Here is an 18,921-nt window from a genome sequence, read left to right as displayed (position 1 = left end):
ATCCTCTGACTGATCCAACTGCTCATGATCCCTTTCCAAGGATAGGGATCTCTCCTCATTTTCAGAGCAACTGTCTGAGAGAGGGATTTCAGCAGAGGGAGGGGATCTACCCCTTTTTCTGCTATCTTTTAGGGAAGCAGAAATAAAATTCATTATCCTCCCTTCAAAACTCTCCAATGAAGCCCTCAGGGAGTCCTCAGTGACATAGACCGGGGCTGCGACATTAGGAGAGGCTGCAAAGCCTGAAAGGGGCGCTGACTCGTCTTGAGATGCAGGCTCCACTCTTGCAGAGGGGGATGGTAATCTGCATGCACTTTTGGAACCCCTGGACCTAGGCGGTGACCTGCCAGTGCTTTTGTTACCTGCCCCTGAAACCCTCTTACGAGGAGACATAGTACTGAGCTACAAAGCAGAGTTACTAGTGTAAAATGCAATCACTTTGTTTGTGCTTAAAGTCTCACAATAAATCAATATAAGCTTAACTGCACAATATGATGCCGAGTAGGTGTCTTAAGGTTCGCCTGGATCCAATCCCACGGATGCTTACAGCCCACAGCTCCTGTGTCTCACCTTACAGTCCCCTGACGCTCTGGGCTTTTAAAACGGCCGTTTTGGCGCCTGCACTGCAGCATAGAGCACCTGATTGTGCACAGCTGGCAACCACACCCCCCCCCCCTCCTCCATTAGGCCGGGAGCGCGCCCGGCGCGCGTGCACGCGCCCGCGCGCGTGCACGAGGACCGCGGGACCCGGGGGGGGAGGAGAACCCAAAAGGAGTGACATGGGACCCCCTGATCTGCGTGGGACCCCTCTTTTACCTTTATTGTGGCAGGGACTGCAAGGAGACGTGAGTAGCTGGGAGAACCAGGCATTTCACTGAGCGTGTTTGTTTGAAAGGCATGTAAGTATGCATCAGGCTTGCTCTTACTCCCTCAAGTGGTGGAAACCAGGTAAGACATACAACTACTCACAATGAAGAAATCCATTCATATATTAAATATATAGGATGACTTCCCATACCTGTTCCCCGCCGCAGGAATTGCTGATTTCAGACCAATTCCAGCCTTCACCCATCACGGCGGGTATTGTTAGCCAACCTTCAGGCGTATCTGGGGTTCTTACGAAAAGATCCTCCTACCTGGGCCTTGTAAAAAACTCTGCCAGAAACTTACGGGCGCCCTGAGTAAACAGTACCCCAAGTCTGGTTGTCCCAGAGTCCAGTCTTCCAATGGAGAGGACTTACAGGCAAAACCTTGTGTCTTCGGCAGACGAGGCCCGGGTACCATACCATCTTGGGACAAATATCGGCCCGAGATATGGATCCGGTTTGTTGTAGCCCTTCGGCCCTCGCCGGGACCCGCATAGAGCTAAGTTTTACGTGACCATCGACCAGACACTGGCGAAAAAACTGAGGTGCCTCCCTAATGGGAGGGGTTATATAGGGGAGGAATTCTCTTTAATTGGGTCAACCAGTGTCCAATCACCAGAGGTGCCTATATAACCCACTATGTAATGAAGCTCCTGTGTCCCGTGATGTATGATCAAGAAAAAACATTATAAAGACTTATAAAGACTTTGATTATATGTTTAGTTTATTGTACTTTTCAATTTTTGTTTTATCAAGTCACAGATTCATTTAATGTGATACATTGTATGCACAGTGGAGCGGATTATATGAGAATAGCGCTGCATCATTTATATATGCAATTTTCTATTTGTTTGGTGTAGTGAATCACTGATGGTGTACAGCAGCTATTTCATATTTAGTGTAGTGACTATTTAACACAGTATATTCCAGTGCATTACTTCAAATTTAATGCTGTATATTTCAGTGTGTTACCTTCCATTTGACGCAGTATATTTCAGTGCATTACTGTAGGTTTAATGCTGTATATTTCAGTACGTTACGTGTTGTTTAATGCAGTATATTTCTAATACACGTTTAACGCAGTATGTTTCAGTGCATTACTGCAAGTTTAATGCCATATATATCAGTGCATTACCTTGGGCTTAACGCAGTATCGTTCAATGTGCTACTGCAAGTTCAACGCAGTATATCTTGGTGCGTTAGTGAACGTTTAACACAGTATATTTCAGTGCATTACTGCAAGTTTAATGCCGTATATTTCAGTGCATTACCTTACATTTAATCTAGTATAATTCAGTGCGAGTTTAAGTTTCTCTAAAATTCAGTGCAATATGGCAACCTGATGGCCTTCTCTACACTGTTGGTGTTCAAGACACCTCTGTTTGTGTCAGGGGAAAACTCACACAGAGGAATTTGGATTATCAAGTTCCAGCTACTGCTCTGAGCTGTGACAGACATTGCATAGAATACAGAGCAGATTAGTCCTATTTAACCCCCTTTAGTTAATTAGGAGCAGCATCTGCTCCATTTTCCAAGTTTAGAAGAATGGTGCAAGTTTGTACTTACATCACTCTTTGTTAATTCTCCACTGAAAGTGCACCAGCTGATTATAATGAACCAGTCCCTCCACTTCAGATTCAGTGTCCAAAGGATATAGTAGAACAAAAAAAGGGTATGACTCTGCAACAAAGTTTGTTAAAATGTCTGAAATGTACATTGATTACACAGAGGGGATGTTTTTTTTTTTTTCAACAATAGTGGAGTTTAGGGTGTAAAAGCCTCATCCTGCCACATGATTACAAAATTAATTCAAGAATGAACTATTGGATGTAACATGTGGTCTGTTTTATACTTTTCAGCTGTGCAGACCACAAAGCAAGTAAAAGTACAGATATGTATGTTTCCTAATCTACAAAGAACATGCATCTTTACAACATCCTCATCAACTCCCCCCCCCCTTTAGTTTTACTTGCTAAAAACAGACAGAAGTGCCCAGAGGTGACCAGAAGATGGTCACCCCCATGCACTGGTCTATGAGAGCCCTGGTGGGCACCTTGAAGAGAGATTATAAATGACCTAGCAGTTTCATAATAATTTTAACTCCAGTCAAATCTTTTTTTTTTAGTTTTCGATATTCTTGGAAAAAGGTAACAGTTATGTCAGATTTGTATTGCTTTCCTTGACCCCACTGGGAAGAATTTACCACATGCCCTGCTCCTTTGACAGCAAGAGAAAAAATAGGAGAAGTGGTTATCACTGAGACAGGAAGAGACAGATGTAATAAATACTTGACAGAGGTTCAAAACCTTACGCATTTTACTGAAAAAATAAATGTTTTGTTGCAATCTCTGTTCTGACTTGAGAATTTGCCCATCACTTTCTGTCCAGAAAAGAAAGTTAAGGGATTATTTTCAATGGGGACCAAGACAGCGATAAATCCCAACAGAGTTTCTAACTAACTCTTCCCTATTCTTTCCAAAATAAAATATAATGTTTTAGCACAAGTTGGGCTTGATGATTGAAGTGATTGTAAGCCTCAGACATGAAATATGAATACAGTAGTTCCTTCTATAGTGTGTACTTGTCTAAACTAAGAGCACTAAGGGCTTGTTTACACTAGCTTCAAAAAATGAATATCAGACATTTTTTTTAAAGCTCTCTGAACGCCATCAAATCACCTGCCACTAAATAAAATGGTTAGCTTACAGTCCTGCTTACATCTTGTGTTTGCTTTACTTTGCTTCAAAAATTAGACCCTGTGTTGCTTTAGTGGTGCTTCAAAGCGTATCCAAAGGCTCCATGGAAGTCTATGACAAAGCTCACTTGAACACCCGAAGCTTTGAGGGGCTTTAATTTAGCTTTAGCTTTGTTTTGTTTTAGAGAAATTGCAAGTATGAAATATCCACACACACAAAGGGAATCTGCCCAGCTTCATTAAAGCTTCAAAAAAGCATCACTGATGCACCACTGAAGCATCACCAAAGCATCATCGAAGCATCATTGAAGCACCACTGAAAACACATCAAAAAAGCATGTTAAGCCCTTAGTGTCATTCCTGGCTACTGCTTTGTACATCTGCTATCAGCATGAATCACTTTTGACATGTTTTCCTGAAACCAAGAGAAAAAATGTTACAGGGGAGGGACCTCCAGCTGATTGGTAGCCTCAGCTCTGTTCCTGTGTGTTGTGTGAAAGAGGGTGTGTCTCTTCCCTCTAATCAGCTGTCAGTGCTTTCCTCGCTGAGCTCTGCAGTGTGTAGTTTCAGATTTCCACCCCTTTATTTCTGACAACTCAAACAAGCTTTATAAATTCTAAACTTTGAATGGATGTAGAGAGGAGAAGACTGCAGATAAACAGATACAACTAATGTAGGAGGATTTGTTCATCTGAGGCCAGTCATTTTACTGGGTACATGTAAGGGTTTGCAACCACTTTAAGCAAGATAAGATGGTTAAACTAGGTATTCCAATGGTTTTAGAATATTGCATGGCTTCCTAATGAGTATGTGCTTGCAACATTAATTTATACTCTGTGACTCTCCAATATGTGTTTGGACAACAATATAACAGAACTTACTTTCCTCTGGTATGTCATATTCTTCTGCGTCTCTCTCCATTTGTTGACACCATCCTTCCATCCTTTCCACTTCTGCTTGCAACATCTTAATGAACCACTCCCCATCACGATGACAAGGAGATGCTCTTCCAGAGTCTGGTAGGCTGCGAGTAGCTCTATCAATCCAGGATTCTTGACGAGCTTCTTCTGCTGTATCATACTGCATTTGATAGTCCTCTCTGTATGCCCACTGGCCCTGTGTGTGCACTGTCTTATACACTGAATACTGCTGGCTGGTGTCTGAGGGCTCAGAGGAATGACGCTGAAATGAACAGCCAAATTGCAGGCCCTTGTCTTCAGTGGGAACAGTTAGTCCTGGGAAGCCTTCAAGCTCTAAGTCAGCTTGCACTCCTGCTGTCACACTGTTAGAACGCTTAAACCTGGCTTTCCTGGTGATAAATAAAACAGAAGTTAAGCAAATATAAGTAAAAACATGCAAATTATTTATAAGGCACTTGTTATCCTTTTGGAAATTTCAAAATTATAATCCACCTACTTAATAAGGCACATCAATAAAATGTCAACTTTAATTTCAGCAGTTGTGCTTTTGTCATTGAATTACAAAATACACAAGCTATTGATTTTCTTATTAGATCAATTTTACTAGTAACATCAGAATAACAAGGGGAACAAGAAGACATGAGATAAATTTCACTCTGTAATGCAAAATATAATTCATCGTAGCTCTTTCTTTACAAATCCTTCCTTACCGATTCAGGGTTATATTGCATGCTCTTTATGTTTGTAAAAGGCTTAGCTGAGGCCTGACTGGTTGAGCTGGCTGCATACAGAAGACGAAGCTTAACCAAATATTATCTCAAATGTATGCATTCTTTTTACAGAGTGCCACATCTGATAATGTTTTCTCAACATTTGTATGAGCATATAGTGTAGAGATCACTGGCTTTCAGTGGCAAAAGATAGACATTGGTATATTTACATTTACATGGCATTACTGTGAGAATTTGGTTCAATGGGCTGCTAGCACAGCATAGAATAGCATTGAGATCAGGCACTAGGCAGTTAGTTTATCTGTTAAGGGTTAAGGTTTAGGCAGTTCAATTAAAACTAAAGCAGTTATGCATTTCCAAAATGGCAGAAATCCACCACATGGAAGATTTAACAGCAACACTATAGCAGAGGGATAAAAAATTTCACAAAATGTGGTATTAATGGAAAGAATGTGTACACTCTCAGGAATATAAGCAGCTCTTGATGGGTAGACACTAAATGTACCCCACAGAAATCGACTACAGCAACCATGTTTAACATTACCTTTATATTTTTCGCCATGCTCTCCCTACCCCATCTCCCCCTCTTTCCTAGTACTCCCTTTTTACTATGTCTCCCACCCCCTCTCTTCTTTTTTCATTCTACCTCACTATAAATACTCCCTCTTGACAATTTTTACCTAGTGGGCTATATTTAAAAGGAAAACTGTATGAGAACCTGTCACTCAGATGATACACTGGTGAACTTGTCTTGTCCCTTCCTTGTCTGGACTGACTCTGGTTGGCAACCAGCATTTAATGCTTATACTGTCATTATGTTGTATATGTATCATTACAATATTAGAAAGGTCATTGAATTGTATATATCTATACAATGTACCCCTTAAAAAAAAATGTACAAAAAAAAAAAACTAAATACAAATGTTTTTATTTTTTTATTTTGAATAGAGTAATGGAGAATTTGTTCCCATCTGTGTCCCATTGGGAAGAGTTCCCTTCACCTCCATAGCCAAAACAGGAAGTAAGAGAAAATTTCTCCAAAGTGAAGGTATTCCTGGTTGTAACTAGGATTATCAGAATGAATGTTCCGATTGGAGGATTTCCCCTCTATTCTTCTAGTGAAAACCCAAATTTGGGGATTTTTCTTCACTTTTACTCTTGGTGAAAGGTAAACAGTATAAATAGAGAGTGAATGTCCCTAATGGGGACAAGTACAACAATAAAAACTTGACAGATATTCTAATCCCTATCCACTTTATCCAACCTAAAACAAGTTTGACTTTAGATTTACATTTTAAGGGGTCTATTTATGAAAAATTTGCAGAGCCATTCAAATTTTCATCTAGTGGCCATGAAGGAGTATTTTAAATGCAGATTTACTGGACCAGTAGCAAATGTTTTATAAACAGACGTCAAGTGTTAGATGGGAGGTTTAGAGTTTAGAGCCTACCACAGAAATAAGTTAAAGGTTGAGGTTAATGTGAGGATTAAGTGCTAGGGTTAGGTTAAGGTTTAAGTGTAAGGCCGGGTTCACACTGCCGCAACTTTGCATAAAAACACCTGTGCAACCTCACCACAGCTTGCATACGACTTCTTTAAAAGAAGTTAAGTGGCGCAGGAACCTTTTTCTAAGTTGGAATGACTTGAGTCACACCAATTAGAATGGTTGCATTGCCATTCATGTGGCACGACTTGTCATGCGACTTTAAACTCTTGAGTCACATGAAAAGTTGTGGCTTAGGGTTTGTTTAGGAGTTAGGTATTATTTTATGGGTTAGCTTCAGTGTTTATTGTTTATTTAGTGGGGCAGTTACGTTTAGAGTAGTATTTAGAAGTTTTTGAGGTTTGGAATAAGTAATTGAACTTTTAAATCAGAAAAAAGGTTTATTAAAGAACGAAGCAGAATTACATCCATACAAGTGTTATGTGCAGCAATAAATCAAATACAGAGGAGGACGTATATTGTATAAAATCAACAAGGAGTAGAGGTATTGAATCATTCTGAGTACATCTTCTGAATCATCTGTATACTAGTGCTGCATAGCATTACCATCAATCAATATGCAACTGCTTAGAGCTGTATATACAGTGCATACAAATAAAAAATCAAATAAAAAAAGTAAAACATTACATAACAAAGTATAGTAGAAATGTCTACTTAAACTCAAACTTTGCTACCATGGCCTAGTAGGCAATTTTTTGAAATGGGAGCATTTTGCTCCTCAAATAGTCATATTCCTGCCTGGTCATCCACCAATTTACATTTGTATTAGTTTGTCTTTCACCAGTTGGAGTGGACCTACTCCAGGTGTGTCGCCACGGTTGCCACAAGGAGTAGAATTTTTTAAGAACATTCCTATTCTGATAAGTGAGTTTTTCACTTATCAGTGTATTATTTACTGTGTCTCCCCATTGCTTTGCTTTTGGTACCTGTGGAGATATTCAGTGTCAAGCAATCATTTTTCGAGCTATCTACAGTAGACGTAACACCGCAATATGACCATTCGGAGAAAGTGAGGGTATTTCCAAGGCACCTACCAAGCAAATAATTGGATTGTGCGCTAATGGGATTTGAAAGACTCGTGAGATAGTAGATAGGACAGCGCCATTAGTGAATCAGTTTTGGGCATTTCCACATCATATGTAGCAAATCACCATTGGTTCTACTGCATTTTGGGCATAATGGTAAGTCTCTAATCCCCCCATTTATGAAGTTGAACTGGAGTTCTGTATACTCTATGTAGTAGGAATAGGTTACATAGTTGCATAGTTAGTCAGGTTGAAAAAAGACACAAGTCCATCTATTTCAACCATAAAAATAAATAAAATAAAAAATATCATACAATCCAATAAATCCAATCCTATACCCACAGTTGATCCAGAGGAAGGCAAAAAAACACCCAGAAAAGCAGGATACAATTTGCTACAGCAGGGGATTTTCCCTGGATCAACTTTAACTATAAATGTTAGTATCCAGTTATATTATGTACATTTAGGAAAGAATTCAGGCCTTTCTTAAAGCAAGCTACTGAGCTGGCCAGAACCACCTCTGGAGGGCGTCTATTCCACATTTTCACAGCTCTTACTGTGAAGACACCTTTCCATATTTGGAGATGAAATCTCTTTTTCTCTAGACGTAAAGAGTGCCCCCTTGTCCTCAGTGTTGACCGTAAAGTGAATAACTCAACACCAAGTTCACTATATGGACCCCTTATATATTTATACATGGTGACCATACCCCCCCTTAATCTCCTCATCTCAGGAGTGAATAAATTCAGTTCCTTTAATCTTTTCCTCATAGTTGAGCTGAGCTCTTCCATGCCTCTTATCAGTTTGATTGCCCTTCTCTGCACTTTCTCCAGTTTCCCGATATCCTTTTTAAGAATTGGTGCCCAAAACTGAACTGCATATTCCAGAAGAGGCCTTACTAATGATAAAAAATGGCAAAATGATATCTCTCTCTGGAGTCCATACCTCTCTTAATACAAGAAAGGACTTTGCTTGCTTTGGAAACCGTAGCTTGGCATAGCATGCTATTATTGAGCTTATGATCTACCAAAACCCCCAGATCCTAGTTTATGTGATGCCGAAAACGACACCAAAGGGGTGGAGGTAAGGCATAGGTCCCAGGTTTCCCCATCTATTTGTCCCAGAATAAACCCTTGAGATCACTCCCTTCTTGTCTGCCATCAGCAAGACATCTGACATTAAGGGATGGGTCGTTGGTGCAAGTAGAGAAGTTCTAGTCTCACTCTGAATTGAGTGTCTGAGCTGTAGGTATTTGTAAAATTGGGTTCGGGGGAGGGCGAACTCTGTTTGAGATCCATAAAGGATTTGAATGTAGTGCCTTTATATAACTGAGCGATATACAGAACGCCCGCTTTCTCCCAGAAATAGAAATCCTGAAGTTTGAACAATTCTTTATAATATAGATTCTGCCATATGGGGGTATATAGACAGAAACCATGGGCATGCAAAGTAGTTCTGATGTACTTCCATAAGATGTTCAAGAGGAGTACTGTGGGGCGTTTTTGGGACAGATGTGAGAATCCTGCTTCCAAATGAGATAACGCCGGGGTCGAAGAGCCGCTTTGTATCAATAAAGTCCTAATGGGGGTCTGTCATATCCTCACGTCCCCAGTCTCCTAATTGTTGAACTTGGAAGGCTAAAAAGTAGGAGAATTATGGAATATGTATTAAAGTTGTGGGGCCCATACCATTTTAATTAAATTGGCTCTACCAGTGGCTGATAACAGAAGTTTGGTTCATGCCAAGCATTTAGCCCGAAATCTGCGTAACAAAGGAATCAGATTCAATGTGATATATTGGTTCGGTCCTGGGTCACCTGGATTCCGAGGTATCAGAATTCAGTGGCCACTTGGACATCTCTTGCACAGTCTGGTATAATTTGTGGAAGTGGGTCTAGGGGCATGAGCTCTGATTTGTTCCAGTTGACAGTGAACCCCGATAGAGCTCTGAAGTCAGCGATCAGTTGCATCACATTCCTCAGAGATTTATCCGTATCTCCCAGATAAATCAGAATGTCATCCGCATATAAAGGAATGACATCATTTTGCGTACCCCTGAGGAAACCTGCAATATTTTGCCAGGCTCGTACATGAATGGCCAGTGGTTCCAAGGCCATGGCAAACAGCAGGGGTGAAAGTGGGCAGCCCTGCCGAGTGCCCCTGAACAGTCTGAGGGCACTAAGGTTCCAATATGTCACCATTAACCCACATCCTCGTGGAGGGGGATGCATATAACAGCTGTATTCATCTGAGAAAGGTGGAGCCCACCCCAAATCTTGTCAGTACTTCCCTCAAATAGAGCCATTTAATGCTGTTGAATGTTCTTGGCAGTGTCTAAAGAGTAGATGGCTCTATTACTGGGGTTATCAGTAGGTAATTGTAAATTTAAAAATAGTCTGCATAGGTTTTAAGTCGTGAACCTTGGTATGGATCTGGACTGGTCTCTATGAATCACTTTTTGGATATGTTTGGCTAACCGATTGGCCAGTACCCTAGCCAAAAGTTTAACATTAAATGTGAGTAGCGAGATAGGTCTATAAGAATCTGGTGAGAGGGCCTCTTTTTTCTGGTTTTAATAGGACGACTATAATCGCCTCATTCATAGAGGGGAGAAGTTTCCCGATTTCAAACGTGTTATTATAGACTTGAAGAAGGGTCGGTATCAGTTGTGGAGTGTATCTTTTGTAAACTTTGGAGAGAAAACCAATTGCCCCAGATGCCTGCCCATTATGTGTTTGAGCCAAAGCTGTGAGGATCTCATCTTCAGTCAATTGGGCATTGAGCAGGTTTGCATCCGCAGTGGACAAACGTGGTATAGCATATTTATCTAGGAAGGATTGAAGATCTTTAGAGGAAGGTTGCACTTTGGACGTATAGACATCTTTAAAAAATGTCTTAAAAGTGTCAATAATAGCTTGAGTGGAGTAGCAAGGTATGCCCTGGGCATCAGCTACTGCAACTATATGTGAGGGAGGTTGTTGTGTTTTGGCTATAAGAGCTAACATATTACCTCTATTTTCCCCTGCTTCAAAATGCTTCTGCTGCAAAAAGAACCTCTTATTTTTTGCCAATTGTAAAGATAATTGTCTAAGCATCGATTGTGAAGCTGACCATGCTCTCCTGGAGTCATCAGAAGGGTCAGCAACATATGTTGCTTCCATTCTCATGCCTCCAATTTAATCTACATTTCCCATTCTTTAGTCTTAGTTTTTATGTCAGATATTAATCTGATAAACTGCCCACGTAAGTAGACTTTAGCTGTAACCCATACATTGGCTATATCTGTTGTTCCAGTGTTGTATCTAAAAAAGGAGGCCAATAGTGCTGGTATTGGATCAGGGTTTGGTAGGCCCCAGCTCAGATATCCATCAAGAGTGGGGATTGGTCAGATACATGTCTAGCTGAGTAATGAGAAGAGACTACCATTGGCAACATTCGCTCATTCCCCAATCCTAGGTCAATCCGAGATAGTTCCCCAATCGAAGCAGACTGACAAGAGTACAACCAGGCATCTGGGTTGAACATTCTCCACACATCTGTAAGGCCTATCTCCGAGAGAAGACACGCAAAAGCTGTTGGTCTTGGCCGCTTTGTATTAAGCCTCCACTGATACAAGTGGAGAGTTTGCCTTTCTCATAGTCAATATAGGTTTTGAAGTCCCCTAGGATAAGGACTTGTATGCCAGAATAACGCTCTATAAAGTTAGCTAACGTTTTAAGGAGACAGGCTGAAAATGGCAGAGGAATGTACATCCCTGCAAGTATATACCTTGCCCCGTAAAGGGAGCACAATGCAAATACATAGTGACCATCTGGGTCGATTTTAACCTTCACACGGGAGAATTGGGTTCCCCTTCGGATCAGGACACTCACTCCCCTCAAGTACACCAAATAGGTAGCGTGGAATTGATTACAAAACTGTCTTTGTGTGAAGGAAGGAGTAGAGGTCGGGGGGAGATGAGTCTCCTGTAAACAAATCACATTTAAACGCTTGATTGTGCGGAGCACAGCCATTCATTTAACCGGGTTGTTTAGGCCTGGGACATTGAATGACATATCTCTGGTTATTCTAGACATTCAGGTAGTAGTACAGTAAAAACAGAAGTAGCACACTTAATTGTCATAGGGCCCAGTTCCAGGGCAGTGGAACGACATACAGCTAGGTGATGGGATAAAACAAGAAGTAGTAACCCCCCAGTTCAAAAAATGTTCCAGTGGAGTAGTACGTAGAGCATCAGAATAGAAAAAAAGGTCCATGGTAGAAAACAAAGCGTTAGGTTCCTGGCCAACAGGGCCCTAGAATCTTGACACAAGTTAGCTGGAGGTCTGCGCCAGACCAATTAGAGGGCAACATTAGAAGCGCACTCGAGTGTCACACAGCTTCTCAACAGCAAGAACAATAGCCGTAGTGCTTTAACATAAACCACTGCAAAAACAGAGAACTTTGCCTTAACATAGATATCCGTGGGCAAAATGGAGTTTGAAATTAGCACGATAAAAGTACCATTCAGGATGGAGCAGGACATCTGTTGCGGTCTTCACGGAGCGAGTTTTCTTCTCTATCTAGCCATTGTGCAGCGGCAGACGGTTTATCAAAGAATAAGCCCATAGCCTCCACCCATAAGCGGACAGGATATAACATGGCATATTTTATTTCCAGATCCCTGTGGCGACGTTTCACATCTGTGAATTTAGCTTTTTGTTTGTAGGTCTGCAGAAAAAGCCAGGAAAAGAGAAACTTTAACATTGCCAATCCTCAGGACTGCAGGTCGGGTTCTGGTATTACAGAGGATCGCATCTCTATCCTTATAATTAAGGAGCTTGAACAAAAATGGCCATGGGGGGGGGGGCCCTGGTTGTGGAGGCGTAGCAAGAACCCTGTGACCCTCTCCACTGAAAACATGGGAGAGAACACCTTCCTGCCAAAGATAGTAGTGAGCCATTTTTCAATAAAATCAACCGGATTCTTGCATTCCACTTTTTCAGGTAGACCTATGGCTCTCACATTGTTTCATCTCATCCTGTTCTCCAAATTCTCTAAATATTCCAGGTGAGAGTAGTGCTGTGTGGTGAGGTGGGTGTTGTAAGTGAGATCACGCTGCATGGGGGTCAGGTCATCCTCTATGGAGCTCACCCTCCCCTCCAGAGCTGATGTTCTCTCACGCAGCTTTTGTGTATCTTGCTGCAGGAAAGTAATCTCCATTTTGACCCCATTTATCTCAGTAGTAAGTGCGGCTATGGATATATTACAGGTGGTCACAATGTGAAAATGTCCCTCACTGTGGGTTCACCCACAGCATCTGCAGTGACAGGATCTGGGGGCCTAGCAAAGATTTACCCCAGTGTGTACTCACTGTGTCACCGTTGGCATTGTCCTGTGGTACGGTGTTATCTGACTCAGATATGCCACCTGAGGAGTCCTCCGGGTTGCTGGCAGAGACTGAAGAGTCCTTGGACAGTGGTTTGGAGAACAGCTTTTGTGCTGCCTCTTTGTATCTGTCCTTAGTAGATCTCTGGGATAGGGCATCATTTTGGGTCCTGAGGGCAGTGGTCCAGGCTGTATTCTGCCATTTGGTGGATGCCATCAGACCTGTGTCAGTAAGGTGGGGAAAGTACCAGACTCAGCAGGGCTTCCAAGATCATTTGTGAGGTGATCGGCTCAGTGTAGACTGTGTCCTCAGGATATTAGAACAGCTTCTCTGTGGAGAGAACTGAAGTGGCATCCGACTACATCCACTGCCTGGCCACACCCCCAAGAAATTGAACGTAAGGTTGAGTTTTCACATTAAACCAGGATACATCTCCATGAACATGCAATGAATGAATGCAGCCCATTTATTTTGCCAATGCATCCAATCACGGCCAAAACTGTACCTGAACCTTTTTTGAGAATGCAAATTGCGGTATAGAATGGCATTGCGTTGCAGCCCACTGCAGAATAGATGCGTCGCTTTCTTGTATTAGGGTAATTTATGGTCCCCCAGCATATTAATGCATGTAATATGTGTTATCGCAGTGGAACAGTATGAACTGGCCCTAACTCTTTTATCTTGTTTTCAGTGCCGCTCCAAACTGCCAGAATCAGTGTCCTGATGATACCATACCATAAAAGGAGCTATGCAGAATTACCTTCTGATAGGCTACATGTGTACGAATCTTAAAACAGATTACATCTCCATCAAAGTGCAATGAATTAATGCAGCCCATAGATTTTGCAATCTAATCATGGACAAAACTGTACCAGAACCTTTTTTGGAATGCAAATTATGGTAGAGTGTTGCATTGCCTTGTAGCCCACTACAGAGCAGGTGCCTTGTTTTCTTGTATTAGGGTTATTAATGGCACCCCAGCGTATTAATGCATGCAATGTGTGTTACCGCACTGGAACAGTATGAACCAGCCTTAACTCTTTTATCTTGTTTTCAGTGCCAACAGCTCTGCACTGCAAACTGCCAGAGCCAGTCTCCTGATGCTAACATACCATACAAAAACTAATATAGTACACATATTCCATTGCATTGTCAGGTATTAAATTATAATGAATCATATGAATTCTGAAGGAGATATGCAGAATAACCTTCTGATGAACCAATGGTGTACCAATTTTAAAACTAAAAGGAACCTGAGAATCTGCTGTGAAAGGGAAGTTCAGAGCATACAGTGTATACAGAGCAATTAGGTACAAGGACTCCTTTAATCCAATGGACAATAGTTATCCTCAAATACCACCTGTATAAAGAGGAATCCTTTCTAAAGTGAAAAAGATTCAGATAATATTAAAAAACGATTATAAAAATATATTATAAAATCCTAACAACTGAAGGACACACTGAAAACCATCAACAAAGTTCATCTTTCTGGAATCTTCCTACAAGGACTTAAAACTAAAGAAAGGTTAATGTAGATTGAATTAAGTGTATTATCATTATTATCAAAAAAAAATAATTCCAACCTTAGGGACTTTATTGCAAATCATAACTTTAAAATATTAGAACACTTTTCAATGTATATATAATACATCATACAAAAAAAAAACACCTGGCACTATGAATAGTAGGTACAACTTCTCATGAACTACAGTGCCTTGCAAAAGTATTCACCCCTCTTGGCATGTTTTTCGTTTGGTTGCCTCACAACCTGGAATTAACATGGATTGTTTGAGTATTTACATCATTTAATTTACAGAACATGCCCACAACTTTGAAGATTTTTTTTTTCATTATTGTGAAGCAAACAATAAATAGGACAAAATAACAGAAAAAATCAATGTGCATAACTATTCACCCCCTAAAGTCAATACTTTGTAGAGCCACCTTTTGCGGCTATCACAGCTCCAAGTCGCTTTGGATAAGTCTCTATGAGCTTGCCACATATTACCACTGGGATTTTTGTCCATTCCTCCTTGCAAAACTGCTCCAGCTCCTTCAAGTTGGATGGTTTGCACTTGTGAACAGAAATCTTTAAGCCTGACCACAGATGTTCTATTGGATTGAGGTCTGGGCTTTGACTAGGCCATTCCAACACATTTACATGTTTCCCATTAAACCACTCAAGTGTTGCTTTAGCAGTGTGATTGGGGTCATTGTCCTGCTGGAAGGTGAATCTCCATCCTAGCCTCAAATCACACACAGAGTGGTACAGGTTTTGCTCAAGAATATTCCTGTATTTAGCACCATCCATCTTTCTCTCAACTCTGACCAGTTTCCCAGCTGCTGAAAAACATTCCTACAACATGATGCTGTCACCACCATGTTTAACTGTGGGGATGGTGTTCTTTGGGTAATGTGATGTGTTGGGTTTGCGCCAGACATAGTTTTTTTTAGTTAAATTTTACATTTTAGTCTCATCAGACCAGAGCACCTTCCTCCATACATTTTGGGAGTCTCCCACATGCCTTTTTGCAAAGTCAAAACGTGCCATTTTGTTTTTTGCTGAAAGTAATGGCTTTCTTCTGGCCACTCTGCCATAACGCTCAAATCTATGGAGCGTACGGCTTATTGTCATCCTATGTACAGGTACTCCAGTCTCTGCTGTGGAACTCTGCAGTTCCTCCAGGGTTACCTTAGGTCTCTGCTCTGCCTCTCTGATTAATGCCCTCCTTGACTGGTCCATGAGTTTTGATGTGCGGCCATCTCTTGGCAGGTTTGCTGTTGTGCCATGTTCTTTCGATTTGGTTATGATAGATTTGATGGTGCTCCTAGGGATCATCAAAGATTTGGATATTTTTTTATAACCTAACCTTGACTTGTATGTCACAACTTCATTTTCCCTTACTTGTTTGGAGAGTTCATTGGTCTTAATGGCAGTGTTTGGTTGCTTAGGTGTTGCAGCTTCTAGGGCCTTTCAAAAAGGTGTGTATATGTAATGACAGATCATGTGGCACTTAGATTGCACACAGGTGGACATCATTTCACTAGTTATGTGACTTCTGAAGGTAATTGGTTGCACCAGAGCTTTTTATGGGCTTCATAACAAGGAGAGGGGGGGGGGGGGGTGAATACATACGCAATCGTTTTATGTATATATTTTTCTAATTTTACTTCACCAACTTAGACTATTGTGTTCTGATCTATCACATAAAATTCAGATTAAAAAAACTTTGAACAAAAGCCTGTAATGTAACAAAATAGATAAAAAGTCAAGGGGGTGAATACTTTTGCAAGGCACTGTAGGTCTCTTTCAGACAGAGAGTTGGATGATGGAAAAAAAGAGAGGCTGAGCCGTGGTTTTACCCCTCCCCCCAACAACCCACCCAAACTGTAAAATAACAGCCACACGGGGCTGTTTACATGTGGCCTTGGCATTTTTAACTCAGGGTGCAGAGTTTGAAAAGCAGAAATGCTTGACAAGCGGAATTGCACAGCAGAGGTGTGGCATTATAAGGTTAAATCAGGTGGTTTGGTGGCGACATAATACCTCCTCAGCGCCTGTTAAATACCCTCTGAAAGCACTGACACTGGATCTAATGCTGCGTACACACGATCAGAATGCCAGCCAGAAAAAGACAGATGAGAGCTTTTCATCGGAAAATGCAACCGTGTGTATGCTCCATTGGAATTTAGCTGTCCGAATTTCCGCCAGCCAAAAATTGATAGCATGTTCTCAATTTTCCCGGCGGAAAAACTCTATCGGTAATTCTGATCATGTGTATGCAATTCCGACATGCCAAAAATCACGCATGCTCAAATTCAACTATGAGACTTTTTCTAGTCACGTCGTATGTGTTGTACGTCACCGCGTTATAAATTATCGGAATTTGATGTGACCGTGTGTAGGCAAGACAGCTTGAGCCGACTTCCGTCGGAATTCCATCGGGAAAACCATCAGAGCTTTTTCCAACGAGAATTCCAATCGTGTACACGCGTCATTAGGAGAGAGCTTAAGATCAATACAGCAGGAATTTCTGCAGACCCTCACCTGGAGTGAAGAACAGGTGCACGGTTCCTGGGGCTTGCAGCATTTAGGTTCTAACACAGGAAGAACATGGTCAGGTAGCAGAGTGGCGGGAGATGTTTCCTAGACAATGTTCTTCTGTCTCCTTCCACTTCTTTCAGCTCTCCACATGGAAACGTGTCAACTTCCTTAGCAAGGAAGCTAACAGGCTGAGAGGTATGCTGACAGTGGAGACATTGCCAAGGTCTGTGTTAAAGCATATCTAGAGCCAATTTATTTTATTTTTGATAGACTAGAAAATATTGAAAATCTGTGTCAGTTTTATTGTCTCTGTTCAATAGGAAGATTTTTTAGGGACACAACAGAAAGTGATAGGAATTCTCACCAATGTGAGGGAAAATCCCCTATCCCCTCTTGACAGTTGTACATAAACATTAGACAATATTTTTTATTTACTTCTGTTCCAGTGACAATTGTAAAAGAGTGATTTATCATCACTCTGTTGACAATGATCATAAGGGCAGAGAGAAAGGGTGGGTACACAGACAGCAATAGCACCTTGACAGGGTTTTCAAAACTTCCCACTCTATGCACTCTAAAATAGAAATTACTTTACATACTATGAATTATGTACTCCAGCCTACTACTTTTATTGTGCCAGCTCTGTAACCATACATTTTGTGGCTGCTGAAATGTACATATATTACATTTGACAAAGACATGCATTTTCACGTGATTACATTATAATTATTCAATCAATTTTTTCTGTGATCTGACGTTAAAAAAATTGACCCATTTTTATGAGAATTTGCTATATGGTCAAATAGCAAACAAACCCTTTTGTTTGCTATTTGCAAAGCAAATATGTTAAATCGGGAAGAAGATTTCTTCAGTGAAATATATAGAAATAAATGATTTATTGTATAATAAATTAAATCAATTTATCTATCTAGGTTTTATTTTATTGACAGAAGCAGCTAAAAAAATATAAGATAGGGCAAATGTTGCATATTGTGTTAAGTTCACCTTACACTATAAAGGAAGCTGTACATAATAACCATAGCTGTAGTCTAACTCCAACCCAAAAGAGAGCTTCAACTACTGAACTTGAATTGCAATAAGCACTGTAACTGAACTGACCACGTATGGTGCTTTGCAGAAGTATTTGATTGTCTTAGACTATTTCGCAAAGTAGAAAATTAAGAATGAAATGGGATTTAACTAAGATAATTACCATATAATTTAGACAACACCTTTAATGTACAAAATATTTAGATTTTTCAGATTGTGATGCATTGATTAAAACAAAAAATAGTTTACTGCATAAATATGCGCTCCACCGTACCACTTGGTAGAACCATCATTTGCTGCATTTCGAACTGCAAATCTTTAGGGTTAATCAGCTGGGCATATTTGCATCATGCATAACTTGACTATTCTTCTTGGAAGAATTGTTCTTGCCCTGTAAGTTAATAGAGGCCATTGTATCTTCAGCTGTGTGTTTGAGGTTATTGTTCAACATCTGACCAAGTCTCAGGTCTCTTGCAGAATGAAATAGGTTTTTCTCCAAAATTGCCCATACTTGCTCTCCTTTCTGACCATTTTCCTAGTCCATGGAGAGAAAAAGAGTTCCCATATTACGATGCTAGTACCACCACAATGCTTTATTGTTAAAAAGGTAAACAGTGTTGGAGTTAAACCACACATGTTTGCTGTGTCTCCTACATGCCTTCTGGCAAGGCTGAAAGTGTTTTTGATATGGACTTTTCAGCAATGACTGTCTTCTGAT

At 40.7% G+C, this 18,921-nt stretch overlaps 1 protein-coding gene across 7 annotated transcripts in view; it reads right to left on the bottom strand.

Annotated features, from left to right (window-relative positions):
- Positions 1-18,921, bottom strand: part of DLGAP3 (DLG associated protein 3) — a 655,676-nt gene that overhangs the window by 68,501 nt on the left and 568,254 nt on the right. For all 7 annotated transcript variants that reach the window (XM_077481746.1, XM_077481739.1, XM_077481741.1 and 4 more), the window contains one exon: positions 4,443-4,870. In XM_077481746.1, coding sequence (XP_077337872.1) covers positions 4,443-4,870 — 428 coding nt within the window. The remainder of the gene's footprint in view (positions 1-4,442; positions 4,871-18,921) is intronic.

Source organism: Lithobates pipiens, unplaced genomic scaffold (genome assembly GCF_037356315.1).
Source record: "Lithobates pipiens isolate NorthernLeopardFrog02 unplaced genomic scaffold, aLitPip1_a1.2 Scaffold_16, whole genome shotgun sequence".
Taxonomy (NCBI): domain Eukaryota; kingdom Metazoa; phylum Chordata; class Amphibia; order Anura; family Ranidae; genus Lithobates; species Lithobates pipiens.
The sequence above is the reverse complement of the archived record's forward strand: the minus strand, read 5'-3'. Positions and strand labels throughout refer to the sequence as shown.